The following is a 24,180-nucleotide window of genomic DNA, read 5'->3' as shown; positions in this document are numbered from 1 at the left end:
GCTGTTTTGGAGTACCCGCCGCGTGAAAGTCAAAGGACAAGTCTTCGGGGAATGGGGGGTTACCTTCTGTGATTGTGGGAATTTGGATTAAAGGTTAGTAATTGCTGCTATTGGATGATCGTGCAACGTGAGGAGTTCTGACGGTGAGTCGCACAAGGTAAGGGGTAAAGGAAGGGGTTTAAGAATAATCCCCAGGATCACCACCAATAGGGCTGCCAATCCATTTGGGTACAAACAAGGGATTGTCCGGTATCACCAGGTGATGTAATTATTTCGACTTAAGGCAGAGCTTCTTCCGTTCCGTACAGTACAGAAAGCAATACAAGCACGAAAGGCATTCGCATCGCAGTCCTCAAATCAGGCGATCAGAAGATGGGCCTAAGGCATTCCACCAGGTAGTGTTTGTGTTTGAGCCCCTGAATGTTGGCTGAAAGCTAGGCCAGAACGGTAAGGGTTTCCAGCGGATTACAACCGGACCTCCGGTGGCTTCTGCTTGCTGCTGACCAAACAAACCGCCCCGGAAAACAACAAACAACAACAAGCCGGGTCCTAGTGGTTGACCAGCGGACGGACTGGAGGCTGGGTTGGGGTTTAAAAGGACAAATCGAACAGGACCGGCTAATCGGTTTAACGAGCGCTGTTTCCAAAGCGAAGAACACAAAGCCACGGATGTAGCACGGAGTTCGATTCCTAAAGGTTTAACTCCCCACCACCCGGGGAGAGTTCAATTAGCAAATCCTCCCCCAAATAGAGCTCATCCTCGACGACAACGACGACGACGACGACGACGGATATACGAGGACAATGCAACGCAACGTAACGATGAGTCTTCATTACCACAAACAAAAATTGAAACTCCCCCCAGAAAAGAAAGAGGTAACAGCAGCAAGGGACGACCGTTGGAACGGGGAACCGCTTCTTCCTGCTGCTGCTGCTGCTTCCTGCGCGAGGCACGCGTTGTTGCACTTCACTAAACACATTACAACCGCAGCTTATCCGATTGTTGTGTAATTTCACGGCTGATCTCACTCGACGACGCGCACACCACCACCACCACACGAGGCCAGGGAATGGGGAGAGGAGACGATCGCAGGTCAGAGCCGCGCGCAGGCCAGGCCAGAGCCCCCTCCAGAGCCGGGAGCTGGGAGTGCTTAAGCTAATCCGCCAGACGTGTGCGGCTCCCGACAGGTTGCACCGGGACCGGCTGGCAGGGCTGGCCGGGCGTACGTACGTACGTACGTGCCCGTGACAATAGCGGCCCGCGACGCTCTTCTGATCGACACAGAACCACAGAACCATCGGACCAAATCCTCCCGGGGCCTTCTTCCACAGCACACCAGCGAACGAGCTCGGTAGCTGCCGGAATTCGTTACAGAATTCAAAAAAGAAAGAGAGAGAGGGTGGGGTAGAGTGCGTCACGTGCCATAGACCACAAGAGCGGCCCAGCCCAGGCAGTGAGCGCCGCCACCACTACGATGATTCGGCACCAATTCTAATGCTAATCCGGAGCGGCCTCACAGAGCACAGAGTTCCCCGTTTTCTTTGTCGTCTTTCGGTTCGGTGACGCGTGGTTGTTGTGGAACGTCTGCGGAACGCCTGCCTGCCTCTTATTTTCTTGGTTTACTCCTTCCTTCCTTCCTTCCTTTCTTTCCTGTCCATTGTGCTTCCGACGAGGCCGCCATCGAAGGGAACGTGCGGCCGTATAATGGCGCAAACATCAATCGATCGATCGCCATTATGCCACGATTATCACGTGGTACCCGTGGTTCGCTCTCCAATCGGCCCACAATCGGGGGGGTTTTGCTAATGCAAAATGGCGCACGGTACCCGCGTACACCTAGGCAACCCTCCCGGGGTGTCCATCCAGGCAGTGTCCCGGCCAGGTTGAATTGTTGAGCGTTTCCGTGAGAAGTAGATTCGCACATTGCGCTGAAGGGGCAGGAGACCTCCAGCCTATTTTACACTGCTAGACACGGTGCACTGTGTGTGCAAGTGCAAGAATGGCGCACCCAACGCTCAACGTGCTTTGTAAGATTGCATTGATAACAGAGCGAGAGAGAGAGAGAGCGGGCAGAAGGGCCAAGCAAGAAGGCGGAAAGCAATGGCCTCCTGAAATTGCACAACAGCAGCAGCAGTAGCAATTGCAAAAACAGCTCATCAGCAAATCAAGCAAATGACGACGACGACGACGACGACGACGACGATGACGGGACTGTCAAGAAGGTCAGGAGCGTATGCAAATCGGGGTGGTGGTGGTGCGTTGATACAAATGCACGCCACGATGATGGCTGCCACAGCCACGCACGGTGCGCGCTACCCATACCCATGCAATCACCGTACGTAAATGCAACGCTGCATCTTTCACCTCTTATCAGCAGCTGGATCCTAAATTCCTGATGATGCTCACACGAGATGCACATCCACATCCATGCCATCATGCCTGCTATTTACCTGCCTGCATGTGTTGTGCCTGTATGCGTGCTGCGGCGTTGCGTGGTGTGGCGAGATAGCCAGATTAGGGGTTGATAGAATTATCGTAGCTTCCTAGCGTTGATTGATGCGGTATGTGTGTGTGGGTGAGTGTGCCGATGCAAGATTCGACACGGCTCCGAAGACTAGGACACCAGGAACTGCACCGAACCATAGCTACGCCTACCCGGGTACACGCGCACCACAGAGAGAGAGAAAATAGAACCAACGTGCGCCACGATCGGATGTCAGCAATCATTTGACGGCTATCTCCGCACGGGCACGGGCCCGGTGCCCAATTTGCGGAAGGCCTCCGCCTCTGCTTCCGCTAGCACCCTTGTTGTATCCTTGGTACCCTCCCCCCCATGCTGTACGAGTGCAACACTCTGCTGGCTGCATCATCCTGCGTCAGAACAGCAGCAGCCAAGACGCGCCCAGTGTCCAGTGCCCAGCGGCAAATGCTCGCCTTAGTATGAAGTGGCGGTGACCCGCTCGTTGGCCGATCGGTCGGTCACCTGCCACCTGACACTCATTGAATAGTCATTGCAGTTTAACAATTTGATTCCAAGTTTATTGCTACAACAAGCGGGTATCGGGCGTATCGCTGCGGGTGAATGGCGACGCGCGGACACCATTTCATTACCATGGCCCGTGGCTAATCATCCATTCCGCACAGACACACACACACATACATTTACGCACACAAGCAATAGCAATGGGCGTTGAGCAACAACGGCGTGTGCGTTGACCACTGCGTATTGTTTGCATTTCTTTCGACTTCGAGCGCCGTACCCATCCTGTGCTCTGTGTGTGTGTCTGTGTCTGGGTGCGTGTGTGCGCTGGAATCAAAGGTGTCTGAGCTGGGTACGGTGCTATGCTGAATGCTTTTGTTCGATTATAAATACTCGCTGCCCGATCGAATGGAGAAGCAGAGCCACAGCAACAGCTTGCATCGTCGGTTGTGAGATCCAGCAGCAGCAGCAGCAGCAGCAGCAGCAGTAGTAGAGCCCATTTACCTGTGTGTGTGTGCGTGCGTGTGTCTGTGTGTGTATGTGTACGATTGGTTAGTGCACCAGGAGCAGTACGTCGTCAGCTCAGCGGCACCTCGATCAACCTAGCAACAAACCTAGCATCGAGATCTGGGAATCTTGTGAGCTTCTCCGTGTTCGCGCGCGTGTGTGTGTGTGTGTTTGTGGTGGAGTAGGTAACAGTACACAGGACAGGTGTCACAGGAGCCCTCGCGGAAAAATGAGCTTCGAGGCGGTTCCGGAACGGATGGCCCCGGTCGAGTCGGGCTCGATGGGCTGGGCCGTATCGGTGACGGTCGCGACCGTCCTCACGCTCACCGCCCTCACGCTGTTCCACCTCTGGATGCAGACACGCCGGTACGTGAAGCTGGGCAACCTTATCCCGGGCCCGGCCGCCTACCCGCTCATCGGTAACGCCAACCTGCTGCTCGGCAAATCGCACAATCAAATCATGGAGCGGGCGATGGAGCTCAGCTACGTCTACGGTACGGTGGCGCGCGGCTGGATCGGCTACCATCTGGTCGTCTTCCTCACCGAACCGGCCGACGTCGAGATCATCCTAAACAGCTACGTCCATCTGGAGAAGTCGAGCGAGTACCGCTTCTTCAAGCCGTGGCTCGGCGACGGTCTGCTGATCAGCTCGGGCGACAAATGGCGCTCGCACCGCAAGCTGATCGCGCCCGCCTTCCACCAGAACGTGCTGAAGACGTTCGTCGACGTGTTCAACGACAACAGCCGGGCGGTGGTGGAGCGCATGCGCAAGGAGGTCGGCCATGGCGAGTTCGACTGCCACGACTACATGAGCGAGGTCACGGTTGACATCCTGCTCGAGACGGCCATGGGCTCGACCAGGACGAGCGAGAGCAAGGAAGGCTTCGAGTACGCGATGGCCGTCATGAAGTAAGTGTCCCCGCTAGTATCCTCTCTACTTACAATTCACGCTGTAATCCCCTTTTCCTCCCCGGGCAGGATGTGCGACATTCTGCACAAGCGCCAGCTGAAGATTCACCTCCGGTTGGACCCACTGTTCAATTTGACCGGCGTCAAGAAGGAACAGGAACGGTTGCTGCACATCATCCACAGCCTCACGCGCAAGGTGGTGAAGCAGAAGAAGGCCCTGTTCGAGCGCAACCTGGCGGAGGGGCGCGGTTTACCATCGCCCTCACTCTCCGAGATCATCGGCCAGGACGAGAAACCGGGCGAACAGGCGAAGGCGAAGGGGAAGGTCCCGAAGGCGCCGGTTTCCCCCGACAGTGCACCGGTCTTCATCTCGCAGGGTTCGATGCTGCGCGACGATCTGGACGAGAACGACGAGAACGATATCGGGGAGAAGCGGCGGCTCGCCTTTCTCGATCTGATGATCGAGTCGGCCAAGACGGGCGCGACCGCGATCAGCGACGAGGAGATCAAGGAGGAGGTCGATACGATCATGTTCGAGGGTCACGACACGACGGCGGCCGGTTCGAGCTTCGTCCTCTGTCTGCTCGGCATCCACCAGGACGTGCAGGAGCGGGTGTACGCCGAGCAGCGGCAGATCTTCGGAGATTCGCGTCGCCCGGTCACGTTCGCCGATACGCTCGAGATGAAGTACCTCGAGCGTGTCATCTTCGAGACGCTGCGCATGTACCCACCGGTTCCGATCATTGCGCGCAAGCTCAACGAGGACGTACAGCTGGCGTCCCGCAGCTACACCGTACCGGCCGGGACGACCGTCGTCATCGGTACGTACAAGATTCACCGGCGCGAGGACCTCTACCCGGAACCGGAGCGCTTCAACCCGGACAACTTCCTACCGGAGCGCACCCAGGCCCGCCACTACTACAGCTACATCCCGTTCAGTGCCGGACCGCGCAGCTGCGTCGGTATGTGTCGGCTCCAGATTTCCACGAGCTCACCTCATCGCTCATGCTCTCATTGTCTACTTTCTACGTTTCTTCCGCTGTCGCGGTAATTTTCCAGGACGCAAGTACGCGATGCTGAAGCTGAAGGTGCTCCTGTCGACGATCCTGCGCAACTACAAGGTCCTCTCGAATGTGCCCGAGAAGGAGTTCAAGCTGCAGGGTGACATCATTCTCAAGCGCACCGACGGTTTCCGTGTGCAGCTCGAGCAGCGCGCGTAACGCCTGCCCAGCCTGCCAGCCATCCCTACCTACCTACCTACACTACCCTACCCTACCCTAGCCGGGATCCTAGCGGAGGCCGGATCTGTAGATTTCGGGCGCTTAATTGAACTGTCAGATACGGGCGCGCGCGACCAGTCAATCACAACTCCTCCGGGGCCAGCCAACCATTAACCAACTAGCCAACCAACTATCACTCCATTACTCCGCCGCCACTCTGCTCGGCGCGCCTGTGCGTATGTGTGCTGTGTTTGTGTGATTTGATCCTATTCCGAGGGTAAAAAAAAATAGTCGAGAATAAAGCGAACATACTGATAACAACCCCCTGTCAGCTTGCCCTCTCTTTCTAGCTCTCTTTCTCTTTCTCTCTTTTCGCTTATTCTCTGTCATGTCTGTCGGGGCGCTGAGCGCTACCTGTATTGTGCGCCCGGTTTCTCCCTCATGCCGTCCTCCTAGAGTGGTATCCGTAGTTCCTGGGGGGGAAATACGAGATAAGAAAACCTACTTCGGGAAACCGATCCGGGCAAAAGGGGTTCATTATCTTTTCGCATCACTTAAATTGGAAACTGCTACATCTTTCCGGGCTCTCCTGCTACTCCTCGGCTATACTCCTGGGAAGGGATTGCAGACCCTGCCTTGTCTAATCGACTACCACGTCCATCCATCCATCCAGCGAGATCGAGACGACGTGTATCGATCCCTTTTTTGCTTTGTCTGCCTGTCTGTGTGTGTGCAGATCGGCCCGACGCGCTAATGGCAGCTCTTTAAGATACGGCAGATCGACGCGCACACACGACTCGACTCGAGTCCTCGAGGGATGCGCTAAAGTTAATCCTGGAGCTAGGCGCACTGGTTTGACAGTTATCGCCGTACCGCAATCGTACTGCGGCTTGTCGCCGCCTAGTCGCGTCGCCGTCGTCGTCGCTGTCGTCGTCGTCACCGGTGTATCCACCCACGCATCGCAAAGCGCGCTCTTCGGCAGCAACACCTCGTCGAGAAGTCGCCCGTCGTGGCGTTCCTTCGAAGCCGAAGGGTGTGAAGGTAAACAGCGAGCAGCGAGCAGCGAGCAGAGCAAACCTTCTCTATGTGGGGCATGTTCCTCTTCCTGGAAATTGACCAACAAAAAAAATACCGCAAACACACGCGCGCGCACACACTCACACACTGTAGAGTGGCAGTCAACGAAGATCAATCCTCGGGTATTGCACGCCCCGGGAAGCACGAAGCAGGGGGGGGGGGGGGTTTGCGAGACACGCTAACTTATCAGCCGTGACGGTGTTTATCGAACCCAACCAGACAACAACAAACGCGGACTGGGTGAAAGGTGAGTTCAGCAAGCGACATGACACCCGGGATGCAGCCTCGGGGTTATCATCGGGGTTCCTTTTAGGTTGGAATCGATTGATAGCGTCGTCTAGACTGGAGCTGGAGCAAAAGCAATCAACAGAGAGAAAGTATGTGTGTGTGTGAGTGAGAGAACAAGGATCGAAGAAAGCATCCAAGACGAGGACGCTTGCCGTGACGAGGAAGGGTGCCTGGCGCACGGCAGGGGTGTCACCGCAGATATGATCTCAGCGCAATCTCTAGCAGGCTCATCAGCTTGCGAGCAGACACCTGAAGGTCCCTTTTCCTTCTGCGCTCTCTCTCGGGGTTGAACCCCCGCAATGCTGGTTAATAATCATATCAACACGCGCACACACACACACGCACGCACATGCAACTACATCTTCCTCTTCCACATTCGAACACCCACGCCTGTCGCCGGTGTGTGTCTTGTATCTGGAGCGTTCGCCCGAGCAAATGGTTCTTCCTGCTGTGTCTCTATGTGGTACTTCCAGCACATTCTCTCGCTCTCTCTCTCTCTCTTTCTCTCTGCGACTCCTGCTGATCAGCTGCCAGGACGCAGCAGTAGGTGGAAGTAATTGATCGAGAGCAAATCACTGCATTGGCAACACTGCATTGCACGTGTGTCCAGGGCGTCTCTGCGACAGGACAGGCGACCCTTACCCTGCAGAACTGCTGCAGGCCTCAGGGACTCAGCGAACTGCTCAGGTAGGTCCTCGCTCGGGGATGAAGACGCCGGGTTATGCAAATCGTTTCACATCGTTCTCTCTGTCTCCCATTGACCATTATTGAGCGTCTGTGCGCACGTGTGTCCGTGTGTGTGTGTCCGTGTGCGGAAAGGGACATCATCGGCCACAGGGCTTGTGGCCCCCCTGTGGCTTTGTTGTATCAACGTTGCGGGACCAACATCGGTCCGGGGACCACACTCTGTCGGGGGTCGACGTCTCGTGACAATCAAGCGAATCTAGGGGACCCACCCAGGTGAGTGAGACATCGTCACTACGATCGTGTCACGCAGGTGGTTTTGCAGACCGCAAGCAGACCAACGGCAACCCGGGAAAGGACCTCGATTGTTTGTCCTGCGATCGGCCAGATCGCCCAGAAACACGTCAAACGGCGTCTGATTGTCGTTGTCTTCGTCGTCGTCGTCGTCGTGCTCCGGTGGTCCCTCGGCGGGCGGGCGGTGTACGCCGCAGGTGATCGATGTACAATCGATGATCATTCCGTGGCGAGTTTTGCGACACTCACAACCCGATCTGCGAGCAAGTATGGACCTTCCTCGAAGGTACACGTCTTCTGTGGTGTGGCGTGACGTGCGTGCCATCTCTTCTACCGTTTATACAGCCACGCGCGCGCCAAATAGAACCCCTCGTGTGGTCCCCGTGAGGGTTACAAATCGGTCAACAACGTGGCATCGTATCGAAAGCGAAAAACGGGTCGCTGCGCTGCGGTACAGCAAAGGGTAAATATTGGCCCTTAGTACTGGCAGAGGCGGCGGTACGGGGAAAGGTGTGAAGGTGAGGGGCGAAGCGTTGTAGATCCAGGAAACACACGGTAAGTCCTCGGGACCATCGGTTTTGACACGCGTCGGAAGTAACCGCTTATCAGTTCCGCTCTCCTCTGATTTATCGTTATTTATCGCGCCCATCGCGCATCAATCGAAGCAATTCTTCTCGCGCACACTTTTAGCGCCTCGCGCCTCGTGCCTCTCGGTCACCGCGACACACCGATATAAACCCTTCCAATAAAACCGTTTGTAGCAAACAGTGACAGCCCTAAGGGTGCCCCAGCACGGCCGCCGGGACCACGGAAGTCCCACTTATCTACAATGTCGCTAGTCCCGCTAGCGCCCCTCCCCTTCTCCCTCCTCATTCTTAAGAAAGACACTCTTAAGCGAGACTCTAGAGCGCCTTGCTGTGGACCTAAATGATCCGGAGAATGTTCAGGAATTGTTTTTGGTAAAAAAAAAGTAGAGTTCGGTCCAATTTCTGCTGTACTAGTTGCTGGTTATGGAACGCTGGTGACAGTAGGGTTGGTAATCGAGGAGGGTAGGGGGGAGGAGGTATAGGGACGCATGCACCGCGTCATCGCTTCCGGTTTCGGTCTGTTCAAGTGCGTTCCTGAGCCTTATCCGCGCTCGGCAATGTCCAGCATCCGTCTTTATTGTGTTGCAGAAAAAAAACCCCAGAAAGAGAGAGAGAGAGAGAGAGAGAGAGAGAGAGAGAGAGAGAGAGAGATAAATGTGCGGAATTGCACTGGTGCAATCAAACAGCAGCAGCAGCAGCAGCAGCAGCCGAATGCGGAAACCTAAATCCTGATCCCGATCCTAAATACCAACTATCTTGGACTGAATCGCGCTTGCTTGAATAGGACGAAGAGAACGAGGCGTGGATTGCACCACATCCTGTCCACACGAACGCACACACACACACACACACACACACACCCATACACAGACCTCACATCCGCCTTCCGAACGAAGACTCTAGTGGAGGGTTAGAATGACAATGATGACGATGGCGACGACAACAACAGAACGCGACGGCCACTGCCACTGGCGCGCTTCCTGTTTGCGAACCCCGGAAGTACGCCCAGACAGAACCACGCACACACACACACACACACACACATTCCAAGTGCGCGAGCGCGAGCGCGCGTGATTGCCTGTTGCCTATGGTCAATGGCGAGTTCCCTTTTGTGGGATGCTGCTCAAGTTCAAGGACAATGGCGGGACGGGCACGGCGGCAGAACCGTCGTGGACCGTCCTCCCGGGAGGATTGGATTTCCGGGGATTCCGGTCGCTAGGTATGGTAGGGAAAACGCGCACACATACCCGCACAGCTTCCCTATCCCACTAAGATTCGGTGTGTGTATGGTCTTTGGTCTTTGGTTTTTGGTCTTCGTCCCTTCGCCCTCGCCGCGATCCCTGAGCGAGCGAGTGAAGCGACTGGAAGGTATTCGGAAGGGCAGAAGCAGAAGCAGTCCGAGTTTGCCAAGGATGAGGACTGGAAAGCCCAAGGAAACACGCATTTCCTAGCCGCTTCTCCGTGTTGCTCCTACTCCTACTCCTTCTCCTCTGCTTACCGCTGCTAAGAGCCATTCCCCGACCGACAGCTTCTTGCACAAACAGTCGCTTGCTTTGTTTGTGCACCAGACACACACATACATCCACAGAAACACCCACCCACCTACCCCCACACACGAGCAGAAACGCCTAGCTTAGGAGATTTTTTTTTGGCTAGAATGCATTCAAACATTCGATTCGGTCTCGATTCGATTCATTCTGCTTCTGCTGTTCTGTTGCTGCTGCTGCTGCTCCTGCACCTTCGTCGTCGTCTCAATAGGGATTCCAGCGCGGGACGCGGAAGGTGGTAGTGGAGAATTGATCCCGCGGGGGTCCCGGAACCCCTGTCCCGTCCCGGCTCTCGGTACGCTGGGTTTCTTTGTGGCAAACCCCGGTTCTCGTCCTTTTCGTCGTTGTTTCGTCCCTTTTTACCCTAATGCTGCTCCAATCCGTCCAGTACTGTGTGTCTTCTGTGCGCATGTGTGTGTGTTTTTGGCCTGGCAGGCGATCGATATCCTTTGACGAACAGGCACACAATAGTAGACCTTACCGATCGATCTTCAGCCTGACTGGCACTGGGATATAGGAACCGATTTCTGGGTTTCTAGGTTTCTGGGATTTTCTTTCTTTCTTTCATTTTCGGATTCTCGCCCACACACACCAGACACACACACACACACACGCAAGATAAGGGATACTTTTGATTAACTGCATTTCGCATTTATACAAAGAAACTGATCGTTCCATGCTCGACGTCTTCGTACAATAAAAATTCATATATGTAGGAGAACGTTCATGTACGCACACTTACACACTCTCTTTCTCTTCTTTCTCTGTATTCTTAGTTCACCTGTTGGCATGGTTGGTTTACAATTCAATACAAACGATTAAACGGGGGATAACTTCACTTAGTTGCTTAACAGTTATACGAATTCGCAAAATACGAATCCTCCTTCTGACCATCACCCCATTCCTTCCTTATCTCTATCTCTCTCTCTTTCTCTCTCCTTTTCTATCGCTCTCGGTATCTTCTACTAGTTCACTGGTCAACATGTTTGTAGTTCAAACGCTGCGGCATCCCTCCCCCCAGTACGCCCGGTTTTGTAAACCTGTAGAGCATCTGGTGGTGGGATTCGCTAGCTCGCTAAAGGCACATTTAATTCATGGAAGCTGTGTGGGGATTAGAAAAAGGGGGGGAGACGGGTGGGAGGCCACTAATACTAAGCTTAGAGAGCTATAAAATAAACTGCAAAAAAAACAAATGGGCATCAGAGTGCCTGATAAAAATTTCACAAATCAATTTCAAATAGTAACGGTCAACTGGCAACTGTCTGTCCTGCGACGCTAAGAAGGCAATTCGCTGGCCTCCTCTCTTTCTCTCTATCTCTCTCTCTCTCTCTCTTCTTTTTCTCGCTCTCTCTCTCTCATCCTGCACGTATCTCCCATGCGGTCGCATTCGCACGCTTTCCGGGGTTGGGGGGGGGGAAGCGATAACACGTTTCGTGTACTTTCCCCAACCGGGGGTACTCTCCCTCTCTCCCGCTCTTTGACACACACTCTCCTAGCCTAGCACCCCTAACGCTAGTTCTTATCCTAACCGAAACGGTAGTTAGAAAAAATGTTTGGCCGAATTGTAGCCGAGTTACTTTGCCCACCAAAGTGATCGCGCGCTGATTGGCTTCCTGGTAGTCGAACGCTACACGGTTGGCGTTACTGTCCGCTTCTCCATATCCTTCCGTATCCGCTTCTCCAACGCAGGCCTCTGCGTCTGCGTAACATCATTTGACTAGAACATTTGTGTCACCCTGGCACACCGCACCGATGCATACACACACACACCTGCCAACCGAAATAGTTGATGCCGTGCAGTTACTGTGAGAGAAAGAGAAACCGGAGATAGGCAAATGATTAGTGAGGGTGCTCAGAACAGAACAGACACATTGCGGGCATGGAGCTGGACTGTGTGACGCTTACCTGATGGGTTTTACTACTGTTGCTGCCACCAGGAGATGGCATCGAGCAGCTCCTCATCGTCCGGATTCTGCGGGCTGAGCTCCTCATCGTACGGTGAGTCGTCGTACGCGAGCTCCGTCTTGAACTGCTGCTGCTGCTGCTGCTGCTGGTGATGCTGCAGAGTCTGGTGGTGTTGTTGTTGCTGCTGCTGAAGGTGCGGTGCATGCTGTTGTGTGGCCAGGATGTAGTTGTTGTTGTCGGTGGCGGACGAGGGCAGAATAGTGGTGGTGGTGGTGGGACCGTCATGCACAATCGTCTGATGGCCAGCAACGGAACCAAGGTGCTGCTGCTGCGGCTGCTGTTGGTGGTGATGGTGATGATGATGGTGATGATGGTTGCTGCTGCTGGTGTTGCTGTGGTGATGATGGGCGTACGACTGGGCGCTACTACCGATACCACCGATACCGTGATCGGAACCGTACGACGGTGTCGGTGAGTTGAGCGGATCGACGTACAGATCGTACGGTTCGTGCTTGAAGTTGCCACTGATCTGGGTGAAGCAACCGTGCGGTGTGACGCTATCGCCACCGTGCGACGAACCGTCGGACATGTGCGACGGTGCCGGCGAGGACGCGATCGATGGTTCCGACATCGTACCGTAGTAGGTCGAACCGGATGAGGCCGAGCAGACCGAACTGTTCGAGAGCTGCTGGAGTTGATTGCTGTTGATAGTGGTCGTAGATGGTGGTGGTGCAGCCGCGGCCGCCGCCGTCGCCGAAGATGCTGTACTGCTGGTCACCGTGCTGCTGCTGGTCGGTTGTTGCTGTTGCTTCTGCTTGGTGGAACCGGTGGTGGCCGCGATCGCCACCGCCAACCCCGTCTCGCCCGCGTTCTCGTCCAGCATGCGCTTCAGGCTTCGGATGTACTCGACCGCCAGCCGGAGTGTGTCGACCTTACTGAGCTTCTTGTTGGTACCGCGCGTCCCATTGGTCAGCGCCGTCACTACGGTTGATGGGATGTGCTGGCGCAGGTTGGCGAACCCATTGTTCACCTGCTTGACGCGGTTGCGTTCGCGCGCGTTCCGGCGCTGCACCGAGGCTGATTGTTGAGGGGTCGCGTACGGTAGCCCACAGTAGGCGTACTTCTTGCCGACCGTCGACACCGGTCCCACCTTCGATCGGTGTTGGTGCAGGTGGTGGTGGGACTCCAGCGAGGACAGGGCGGACTTGGCGGACAGCGACATCGAGGAGAGCAGACTGCTGGCTGCGGTTGAGCTGGCTGCTGCCGTCGTGGTCATCGCGCTCGTGGCCGACGTTGTTGTGCAGCCACCGGTGGCTGGTGCGAGTGGCCGCTTGCCAAGGATCGACGCCGAGGAGCTCGAACCGATGATGTTGCTCTGCGTACCACCGTTCACGGCCAGCGTGGCCAGCGGTTTCTGCGACGGTACCAGCAGTCCACCGCAACCGACCGGAAGCAGAAGCGGTGTATGTAAACCCTGACCGAGCGCAATACTACGCGTCGCCGTCTCCATTATTGTCGTCGTCGTCGTCTCGTCGTCGTCAAAGGAATTGCAGAAGGCGCAAAACAAAGGCCTTCCAGCGCCGACTGCTGGCCTTACTGACTGAGGCTGTGTTCGGTCTAGCCGGTTCGATTGATTGTGTTGAGAAGAATTGAAGAAAAATGAAATGCACGCGCACACAAAAGCACACGCGCACGCACGAGCACAGACAGCTGCACACAGGCAATAGAACAAAAGCAGAGTCGCAAAACAATCACTTTACACAATAATGGGGAGCAGAGTTTTTTCCGGTACAATTATCACGGTACGGTGAACTCTGATCCTCTCGACTCCGGCTGCTGCTTCCACTGTTCGTTGATCCGTGCCGGTCGGTCGTTGCCGAAGGAGTGATTCGTTTGTTTACACCGGAGCGCACACGAAGGTCCCGCAGAAGCGCACCAGAAGCTCGATCGTTCTCTCTCCCTCTCTGTTGCTCGCTCACAGGTTGTTCTTTCTTTATCTCCTTCTTCGTCCACACACACGCACACACACTGGCACACACTACACGCAGCAAGGAGCGCGTTCGCTGCTCGAAATCGAAGTGCTCGAAAAGTTCGCCCCGTGAAAGAGAAGAAGACGAAGAGAGTGATGGTTGTTGGCAGGAAGGAAAAGGGAAGGGGGTTGATGGTGCGTTGCTTATGCGTACGGTTCGGAAGCTGGCTCCTAAATGGACCGGTGCCGGTGGTTGATCGTACGTTTTGTACGCAGCGTACGTGCCGCCGCCGCCGCCGCTCGTCGTGTCGCGTTCGGGATGATGTCCTTTTCCCGTGTGGAAAGCCTTTCTGGAGGGAGGAGGAGCGGGGGTGGCGGCGGCGGTTGCCGATCGTCGTGGGCCACACGAAGCCGAACGAGGATCGCGCGATCGGTTCGCTTTGTGCGTGTGTGCGAATGAAGGAGGAATGAAAAATGGAACGAGGATCATTGCGCCGATTGCAGGAAGGGCCCCAGGGCAGACCAGGGCAGACCAGTGCAGAGGAGAGATAGATAGAGAGAGAGAGAGCTGCACGCACGCTGGCATGAGGAAGGAGAGAAGGGGCAGAGCAGAGGAGCGAAGGATGGAAAAAGGATCGCTCGTAGAGGGCGACTGCTGGAATGATCTGCAGGCGCGAACAAGCCAGCATAAGGCATCTCGGGAGTGTATGAGTGAAAAAGAAAAAGAGAAGGGGTGGAGGTGGAGTACGGGGGGTTGAAAAAAGCCGAACGGAGCCGAATGGTCGGTGCGTACGCGTGTCGAGCGTGTGGCGCAGCCCGTCCGCACAGGTTCGTCGTAGAGGATTCCGAGCTGCTGAGGCCACCCGCCCGCCTACCCGCCAGCCCGCCAGCCCGCTTAGCCATCATCGTCAGACAGAGAGGCAAAGAGGCAAAGCGCAGGAGAGGGACCGAGAAAGAGAGAAGCGCACGACGACGATGACGACGGCGATCGCGGTCGCGTGCCAGCAGCAGCTTCGGTTTCTGATCGGCTTCGGAAGCGAGCGTTCGGGGCTTAGGCGCGCGCGCGCGCGCGCCGCACGCAGGATGCGCAAACTGCCGCCTTCGGATGGTGCTGGTGGTGGTGGTGGTGGTGGTGGCAGCTGCCGTGCACCACCAGCAGCACCACCTGCTCTGTCAACCAGAAAATCACTCCCGTAACACGCCGCAGCGAAATTCGCGGCAGATGCGTGCATCGGTGATCGGTGGCGACAAACGCACACACACACACACACGCGCGCGCGCTCACTCTGAACTGAACAACGGCGGCCCTTGAGGCGATCAACACATATACATATACATATACATATATATATTAATCCCTTCCCAGACGAATGGAAATTTTTGCATTTTAATAATGAATCGCAAACGCAACAAACAAAAGAAAAAAAAGAAGTTGCGATACCCAACGCGATTCGCATTTGATTGATCCATCTAATTGGTTGGACGACCTCCTGATACAAAGGGCACCCGCAACGGGATGGGACGCAAGCAAAGCATCCCCGCGATTCGCCGACGCCGACAAAACGGATCAAAAAACAAAACAAAGCAGCGCCGGCGAAACGGCGAAGAAAGCAACGAACAAGCTCGCGAATGCGGCGCACGCCAGACGCGCGCACACACACACACACACGAGCGATAGCGATCCATGGTGCTCTGGGTTGCTCCAGCATCCTTGCAAGGTAGCAATCCCGTGAAGCGATTAAGCCTGCCCGGGTGCCGGGATTCTGCTGCTCGACTGCTGCAGATGCAGGCAAACGATTATGTTATGTTCGGGAACGGGAAAAAAAACAACAAATTACTGATTCGTGGGGCCCCCGGAACTGGTTGGTGGCCACTGGTTTCGCCCTAACCCCCAACCAAAAACCCCGGGTAACCGCGGAAAAAACGGTTTCGCGTTTCGGGGTTTCGCGATTACTAGACGACTGATCCTGCGCATCGATGATCGGTAGCGCACGATGGTCGCGCTACCGGGGGTGTCGCGTCGCGAATTGTCGAACCAAAGAGAGGCGATGAGCCAGCCAGCCAGCCAGCCAGCTGCCCCCAGCTGCGCGTGCTTGAACGGGATCGAACGGGATCGAGTCGAAGAAGGTGCAGCGAAGGCACCAGCTTCACCAGAAAAAAAAACCCTTACCAGGTGCTACGACGATCCGGTGCTCCTTCTCTTCCTCTCTTCCTCTAATTCGTCTTGTCTTCTCTCTCTCTTCCTCTCTCTCTCTCTCTCTCTCTTTCTGGGATACAAATGGTAGAAAAGGTGGTGAGCGGCAAGGAGCAAGTCGAACGAAGGCGGCGGTAACGAAGGGAAAACCGAAAGTACCGTCAAGGATTCAGCAAGGAACGGAGGCGAGGAGGAGGAGGTGGAGGAGGAGGTTCCGAGGACACAACAACGGACAAGGACTGCGCGGGACTGAATCCTGCGCTACGCATCACCGAAACGACTCGATCTACGATCCCTTAACATGTGTGCGTGTGTGTGCTCTTCTTCAATTTCATGCATTGCCTTCGTTCTCTTTCTCTGTCTCTCTTTCTCTCTCTCTCGCTATCTATCTCATCACTAGGGAAGGGACCGCGGAGCGAGCGAGCGGTGATGGTGCCAGATGATAAGACGGATGATAGGCGGCGGCTGCCCGGGGCATATCATAAAACCGCCCCCACTCCACACACCCCCCTCTCTTCTTTTTCCGTGAAACATGGTGACGGTGATATATACATGTTTATGCAAACCATCGCGTGGTCTTGATCGATCGGATTGGTGTCGGTTAACAGTAACTTCACCCCGTCGCTCCGACCGAACGACCGACTCTCTGCTCTCTGGTCCCACGAGAGGTTCACATGTATTTGCGACGTTCCACGCTTCCTAAACGCTTGACAAACGCGGAGTTCTGGGGTGTTGTAGGTGGTACAGCTTATCAAACAAATACCCGGATCAAGAAGCAAAACCAAAACCTGTAACAACGGTTCCATTCCAACAACAGGGAACTAAGGACTCTAAGGAACTCTTTCGAGCCGTATGTCGCGGAAGGGCTGGCTTGGTTCTACAACTCACTTACGTCCCTGATTACCTCGTCCCGATGCTGCTGCTTCCGTTCACTTCCGTTTTGCTTCAGTCGCGAATTCTCCGACCATTGAACTTGTTCATATCTTGGGAGTTGTCATAAAAAAAAGAATAAACTAGAGGTTGAAGACCTACGGCGCAAACCTTTTTGCGTTCCTGAGATCCAGAACACCAGAACACCGGAACAGTCAGGTAAGTTACAGCGTCACCGAGCGCAATACCCAAAAACATACATTACACACAAAAAAAATGGACTAACTCACCCCAGTGAGGAAGGGGGGAGAGGGTGTTCAAAGTGTGAAAATGCACCAGAAAACGGCGACGACGTCGGACTGTTTTTTTGCTTCTTCTTCTCTCTTTTGCTGTTCAGCTGCAAACCATTAAACCGGAGCAGTACCGTTGGCATCCTCTTTCCGTTCCGGGAAGGGGGTGACATCCGCTTCCTAGGAACTGTAGCGCGAGCTCGTTCGCTCGCTCGCTCGCTGCATTCCCTTATCGGCACACGCACAGCCATGTGCACACACAGCCATTCGAAGGACGACCAGATGCTGGACCGTTGCGCCTCGCGCTGAAGCTCGAATTCCGTTATTCGAGCGACACGTGAAACGTGAAACCCGTCGGGGGCCACCCCACGCCGCGTTCCAGCTCCGATTGGCCCACGACGACGGAGGAAGAGCGGCCACCAAAAAAAAAAAGGGATGGAACGAGAAAATGGGTTTTTCCCCGTTTTTCCGCATGCCATAGATGCTCGTGATGGGCGCGTGCGCGCATAAGTCGCATACTTCCGGTTGGTCTTCGGAGTCCTCGCGCTCGTACAAAGACCACCAGCGACGTTGTCCTCCGTCGTCAACGTCGTCGTCGTCGCCGTGGTTCTTTCGAAATAAATGTCTCGATGTGTCTGGAACGTTTGTGCAGATGTGCAGCACAGACGCTCGGGAGCCCTATTGGAACCCGAGAAATCGAGCGATCGATCTTGCATCGCCCTCACACACACACACACCCGCACACACAGGCTCACGCATATTGCGCATTAGTTTGGCCTTTTTGGAAGAGGATCAAGCGGCCAGAACCTGAGACGCTGACGCTGAGACGGAACCGTTGTCCCTACCTGGCGGACCGAAACAATGGCAGCGAGCGCAGGGCCATAGGACACCCAGACCTCGAAGACGTACGGACGACAAACGACAATAGGGCCCTGCGCTCGGCCAGCACAATTCAAAACCAAAAAAAAGAAAAAGAAAAACGGAACGCACTTGGCGCACGAGTGGCGCAAATCGCAAACGAAAACACTGACGCAACGCGAAACCTTCGGTCGGTCGCTGTTCGAGTTCGAGTTTCTTGCGACAAGGGGGCGATCCCTTGCCGGGAGCCACGGGAGGATTAGAAGGCGGCCTAGGACTCCTAGGCTCCTTCGGTCTTTGCGTCCCGGAACCTTTTTGTGTGTCTTCTTCTACCTTCAGCATTTGAGAGCCTTGCCTCGCATCGCCTCGTCGAAAACCAAAGAAATCGACGCAGCGTAAGGGAGAGAGCGTGCGAGGAGGTCCATGCAGATAAGAATCGACTTCAGGCCAGGCGAGTTCCAGAGCTCTTGCCCAAAAATGCCTCGCACTCGTAGCTTGCCGGTAAATTTTGCTGAAGCAATTCCAATTCAAATTGTTTGAACGTTTGAATCGCAAACTGCGTTATGACGAGATGCCAAATGATGGAGAGATGTTACGAGTTTTACTTATGCTAAATCGTGCACCCTGTGCATGTGCAGATACTTGCCAGGGAATGTTATGTTGCACAAAATGCTTCACCGAGCGATATATTTACAAAATTTACACCGATTAATTACACCATTTACTGTTGAAACATTAACGAACAATATGGCCATTTGCCATCAAACCATTAAACAAATCCCATGGTCAACCGTGTAATATCTTAATATTGTATTGTGTAACGTGTACGAAAACCAAACTCCTGCTTGGGAAACTGAGTGGGAATGAGCTAGATTCCAGTACATAATGGAATGGCCACAGAACAGAACAGGTAGCAAAGCGATACGGAAAATTCGATCGAATCGATCACTCACATCGATACATCGATGTGGCACGGCGGTTATGGTGCTGCTGCTGCTGCCACGAGGGCATCGCGAAACACGATACCGGCGCATAAGGCGAGGTCCTCGATCTTTCCAGTCTTCCAGGTTGCAGTTCTTCGGTTTTTCTTCTTTTTTTTTCGCCCAAAAACGCCAAACGCATCAATAGGAGCACCAACAACAAAAAAAGGAAAGGAGTAGGGAAAAAGGGTGAACAAAACGAAACATCACCCCATCCCAGGTGTGGACCCTTCGTTACCCCTGTTTCCCTCCAAAGGGCCGGCATGCAAAAAAACAAGCAAAACCAAGCCGGAAGCCAGGCCAGGCCAGGCAACACCCCGGTAAACCCCTTGGTTTGCCGACACCGTCTGAAAGGTGCATCTGCGATACGCCCGCTATAGTGCCCGCGTGAACACGATCTGCGATCTGCGATCGATCTCTCGAATCGAATCGAATCGACATGCCGAAGGTCCATGCTCATGCATTGATGCCCATGGCCAGGGCTCCTAAAGGGCTCAAAGGATTTGGGACAACGAGGTAAGATAAAGCGGGGACGCCACACAGTACACACACATACACATACGCCACACACACGCCGCACAAGTGAAGCGACATCTGGCATCGGCATATTGACACCTGCCGGTCGTCACTGATCGTCGCCGCCGGATGCGTCGCGCTTGAAACCGCCGGTGCGATATGCGATTTCGCGCCCATGTGCACCACATTAGCACCAGCGTCCGGTTCAAGGGGGTCGGTCTATTACCATATCCCGTCATATCGTCAGCTGAAACCATTGGTGATGATGGTGGTGGTGAGGAGGAGCCGAAGAGAAGCCGGAGAATGATGCGCTCGAGTTTAGATGAGTGCAATTAAATATGCAAAACTAGCTGCAGCCGCCTATTCGCGCCTGACATGGCGGCCGATCTGCAGAGGAATCGGACGCGAACAGCAGCAGCAGCAGCAGCAGCAGTAGCCTTGCCTCTTGGTCTAGCACGGGCTTTCGAGAAATGGAATGTTTGATTTAATAAAACCGCACCGCATAAACGGTGGCGGCGACGATTCGACGCTCGTGGCGACGATTTTTGAAGGTTATGTCTGTCTGTTGCGTCGTTTGAGAGCGCGCCGTGTCGCGCACAGCGAACACACACACACACACACACACACGTGTGTGTGTGGGGTTTCGGGCGAAACTCTGACTCCGTTGACGAGGCGCTCTCCCCGGCGGACTTTCGGAAGATTCTTCGCAGGGTCTCCGATCCCAATAAATCATTTTCTAGCCGGCATCCGTCGCGCGTAGGCGTCGATAGGCGGCGTACAACCAAAGACGCTCACTCACTGGCTCAACGGGCCGATGGAAATGACGGAGAAAGCCAAAGCGGGTGGTGGGGCAGAGGGCGTGCAGCAGGCTCTTGAGATTTTTTTAATCTTTTTTTTTTGGAGCCCCCAAAATATAAAAATCCACCTCTAAACTGCTGCGGCTTCTGCTTCTGCTAATGAAGCGCTAACGCGCGATTCCCTTCGTCTCTCTCTCTCTCTGTCCGCTCCGTGGCATTCGTCACACTTCCACCAAAAACCCCCTCTCTTCTGATCGCGCCGCCAGTTAATTTGTCCCGCCGAGGATGAGGATGAATACCGCGAGGAATCTTGTGTGTGATCCGATTTTCGATTTTTGATTGATTTATGCATTTATTGCACCATCCGCTGGTGGTGGTGGTGGAGGTGCTGGTGGTCACCTGCGAGCACCATTTTATTGGTTGCTGCTGCTGCTGCTGTTGCTGCTGACGTGTAGTCTTGATGGTTGCGCTCTTAACGAGGATCGAGATGTGATTTCTTTTCGTTCGTTTGAATGCTGGTGTATATGTGTGCGTGTGTGTGTGTGTGTGGTATGTACCAGCGTGGCAGCGCTTGCTGCGTGCGTGAGAACACCCCTTCCCCCCTACCCCACCCCCCTGTGTGGTGTGGCAGACAACGACGACGACGGCAACAACAATTCCTTGAGCTCCTCGAGGACCGTACGCCACACGCACACGGGTCTTATCCTTCATTACATAATTAGCCGGTGTGACCAGGTGCCCAGGTGCCCAGGGGAATTCCAGCCCAACCGATCCTTTGTCGGCATCGGCAAAATGGATGCAAATGAGGATCCGGCGCGCGGATTAGAGAGCCTTCTTTTTTTCCTTTTTCTTATTCTTCCTTTTCTTCTTCTTCTCCTTCTGCTCGAGCCCCTCTGCACTGCTTCAGCGTCTTAGCACACCTTCCTCTTCTTCTTACTTCTCCTCGCTTGCTTGGGTGGCTTATCGGGGTCAACCGATTGTCCGGCATCCAATGCCGAAAAGGACGAAGGGGACGAAGGCGAGGTAGTCGCAGTTAATTATCGAGCATGCCGAGATGCAGGGGCGTGCGTACGTACACACACACACGCACACACCCACACACACGCAGTACACAGCGGAGGATCATGGTTTTCGGTGGACACGGATCGCTAAAAATTGCGGTTTTTTTCTCCGATCCGATCCGATCGCTCGGCAAGCGGCAACCGGCAGCATCATCCTTGCCCCTTGGACTTGGCCAGTCCAAGATGCAAGAACGTCCCGAGACGGGACGGGACGGGAACCTCAGCTCAACGGCAGGAACGCAGGCTGGCCAAAGGGCTTCGCTGTCCTCGATCGCCCACCCAGCGATTCGGTAATTAGGCACCGGAACGACACCATCCCCGCTCTCTCTCTCTTTCTCTCTCTCCATACTTCGCCATTGAACGCTAAAAACGTCGTCTGTTGTTTAAATGCGGCATCGTCTTTCGGGGCTCGTCATTCTCTCGTAACCTCGCCGGATCCGGAGTCAGCGTCTTGCAGGACGACCACCTTGGTCTTGGACCAGAAGCCAGAGCGCGCGCGCACGCTAGTGGCAAGCGGCACAAATTGGGGTGACAAAAGTGACCGAGCGATCCCTTTCACGGGTCCGGACCGTATGGCGAGATGAGACGTAGGACCATCATTGCCGACAGCAGCAGCAGCAGGAGCAGAACGAATCCCTTTCGTAATGCCCTCAACCAGGACCCATGTGTGTGTGTGTGTGCTCGTCCTGTGATCGTCGAGTCGTTGAGCATTCGAGTCATCGTCACAAAAGGACATCTTCGGGTGCGGTCCCGGTTCGATTGTCGGGAGTTTCGGGCTGCTACGAAGACTATTCTGGATTCGCGATCCGCTTTTGTCAATCGATCGATCGAATCGGTATTACAAGAGAGAGCAAGAGAGAGAGAGAGAGAGAGAGAGAGAGAGAGAGAGAGAGCGATGCATTACAAACACACACACAAAGAAAAGATGGAAAAAGGGTTTGCACAAAGGATGCGAGGACCTCATAGGGTCAATTCGATCGACGTCTTAATCCTTTCGTATCATCCGCTCTCTCTCTCTCTCTCTCTCTTCTTCTTCTCTCTCTTCTTCTCTTGCATAGAAATTGCCGCCACCATTGTTCGCGCGAACGGCAAGCGGTCCGTACGAACCCCAAAATGCCCCGGATAGCATTCCCACTCGAGGCGAGGCCCGGTCGCGGTCGCGGTCGTCGAGAACCGTGTGAATCCTCCGTTCGATCGCCCGCAAGCGCGCGCGCACGCACTCTCTCCGATCGATCGATCGATCGGTGCTACAGGACAAAGCAACAAATGGAAATGGATTAAGGGCAGCGAGGGGGGGGGGGGAATTCTGGGATTTCTTTGGATTTTTCTCGTTTTTCTCCTCTGTGTGTGTGTGTGTGTGTGTGTATTTTTTTCCCTCCATCTTTCCATCTTTCTCTTCGCTTCTCACCTGTGCGAGAACAAAGCGAATGACAATCGCTGGATGAAGGAAAACCGCGGAGAGCGAGACTGCGGTTCGCCGAGGAGCGGTATCGCCTTCTGAGTCGTTTTATTTTTTGTTTCCTACACGAAATTCCAGAGATCCCTTGAGCATCGATACAAAGACCGCTCGGTAGCCGAGTACCGGTGCACTGCTCAATAAACTCCTCAAAAGTTCCAATAAGCCAACAGCAGACAAGATTTGCTAATAAACATTTAACACCAAGGCTGCCTAACCATTATTAAATACATTTTCAAAAAATGTTTTGGGAAATTAAAAAACAAACAGCAACTGAATGAATAACAATTTGCACAGCAAATTTAAATCAAAAATGAATTATCAAGATGATCTATAAGACCATTTGAGAACCTTTATTCATTGTAAAGGTGTAGGTTTGGCAACGGACGGTCAAGACTTTGCCGAATTATTATCTCTTGCGAAACATTTACAGTCCAACGATTCCCTTATTTTTCTCAAGGTAATAGCAGAATTCGAGAGATGTTAAGAGATGCTAATGATAACATGGTTTTGCTCGTTTTATCATGCTTATCGAGAGCCGTTTGATTTGCGCTAATTCGAGAGTCTTTTTCCGTTAATACAAAAAAAAATTCGTTTATTTGTTTTTTTTTTAAGAATGCTTCAATTTTTCGTCGTTGCACTATTTGCACGTCTGCATTTTGTTGGTTAACTCTCTCTCAAACACAAACTCAAGCGAAAGAAAACACACACTAAGCTGTAGCAACTTGTTGGGGAACCTTTAACTAGACGTACGTGGACGAACGTCCTCTGGGCATTCTCATGCAAATTGTGCGCCGAATAGCGTTCCAGTCGCTCCAGAGTAAGAGCGTGGGCGCCCAACAGAGGGACGGGTAGTAGTGATGATGTGTGTGTGTGTGTGTGCCAGCGCTTTTGATGGATGCGTCATAAACCACACGCGATGCGCGGTGCCTTTCTTGCAGATTTATAGGAGGCATCCATTTCAGATCCAGATTTCCAGTCGATCGCGGGTCGTTGTCTTCGTTCTTCGGTCGCGAGCGAGCGAGATCACATTGGACGTGTGACGATGGATTCAAAACAGGATTGAAACGAAGAGAGAGAACGATAGAGAACGAGAAAGAAAACCAAAAGCGCGACAGAAAAAGGTAATAGGAAAACATTTCAAAGAGAATCGATGAGTGGGAGGGGGGGAAGGGGTGGTGCGGCGAACT

General features: G+C 54.0%; 2 protein-coding genes across 2 annotated transcripts; one reads left to right on the top strand and one right to left on the bottom strand.

Moving 5' to 3' along the window:
• Positions 1-3,459: 3,459 nt before the first annotated feature.
• Positions 3,460-5,932, top strand: LOC125949592 (cytochrome P450 4g15-like). Its single transcript, XM_049676742.1, has 3 exons — positions 3,460-4,397; positions 4,467-5,359; positions 5,457-5,932. Exons 1-3 carry the CDS (start codon positions 3,718-3,720, stop codon positions 5,615-5,617), a joined length of 1,734 nt encoding a protein of 577 aa, XP_049532699.1. The 5' UTR covers positions 3,460-3,717; the 3' UTR covers positions 5,618-5,932.
• A 6,080-nt stretch (positions 5,933-12,012) lies between these two features.
• Positions 12,013-13,509, bottom strand: LOC125951477 (achaete-scute complex protein T4-like). The gene is made up of 3 exons (XM_049680383.1): positions 12,778-13,509; positions 12,421-12,687; positions 12,013-12,327 (listed from the first exon to the last, which is right to left on the bottom strand). Exons 1-3 carry the CDS (start codon positions 13,507-13,509, stop codon positions 12,013-12,015), a joined length of 1,314 nt encoding a protein of 437 aa, XP_049536340.1.
• Between the last annotated feature and the right edge of the window lie 10,671 nt (positions 13,510-24,180).

This window comes from Anopheles darlingi, chromosome X (genome assembly GCF_943734745.1).
Source record: "Anopheles darlingi chromosome X, idAnoDarlMG_H_01, whole genome shotgun sequence".
In the NCBI taxonomy this organism is placed as follows: Eukaryota; Metazoa; Arthropoda; class Insecta; order Diptera; family Culicidae; genus Anopheles; species Anopheles darlingi.
This window is presented reverse-complemented; position numbering and strand designations above follow the sequence as displayed.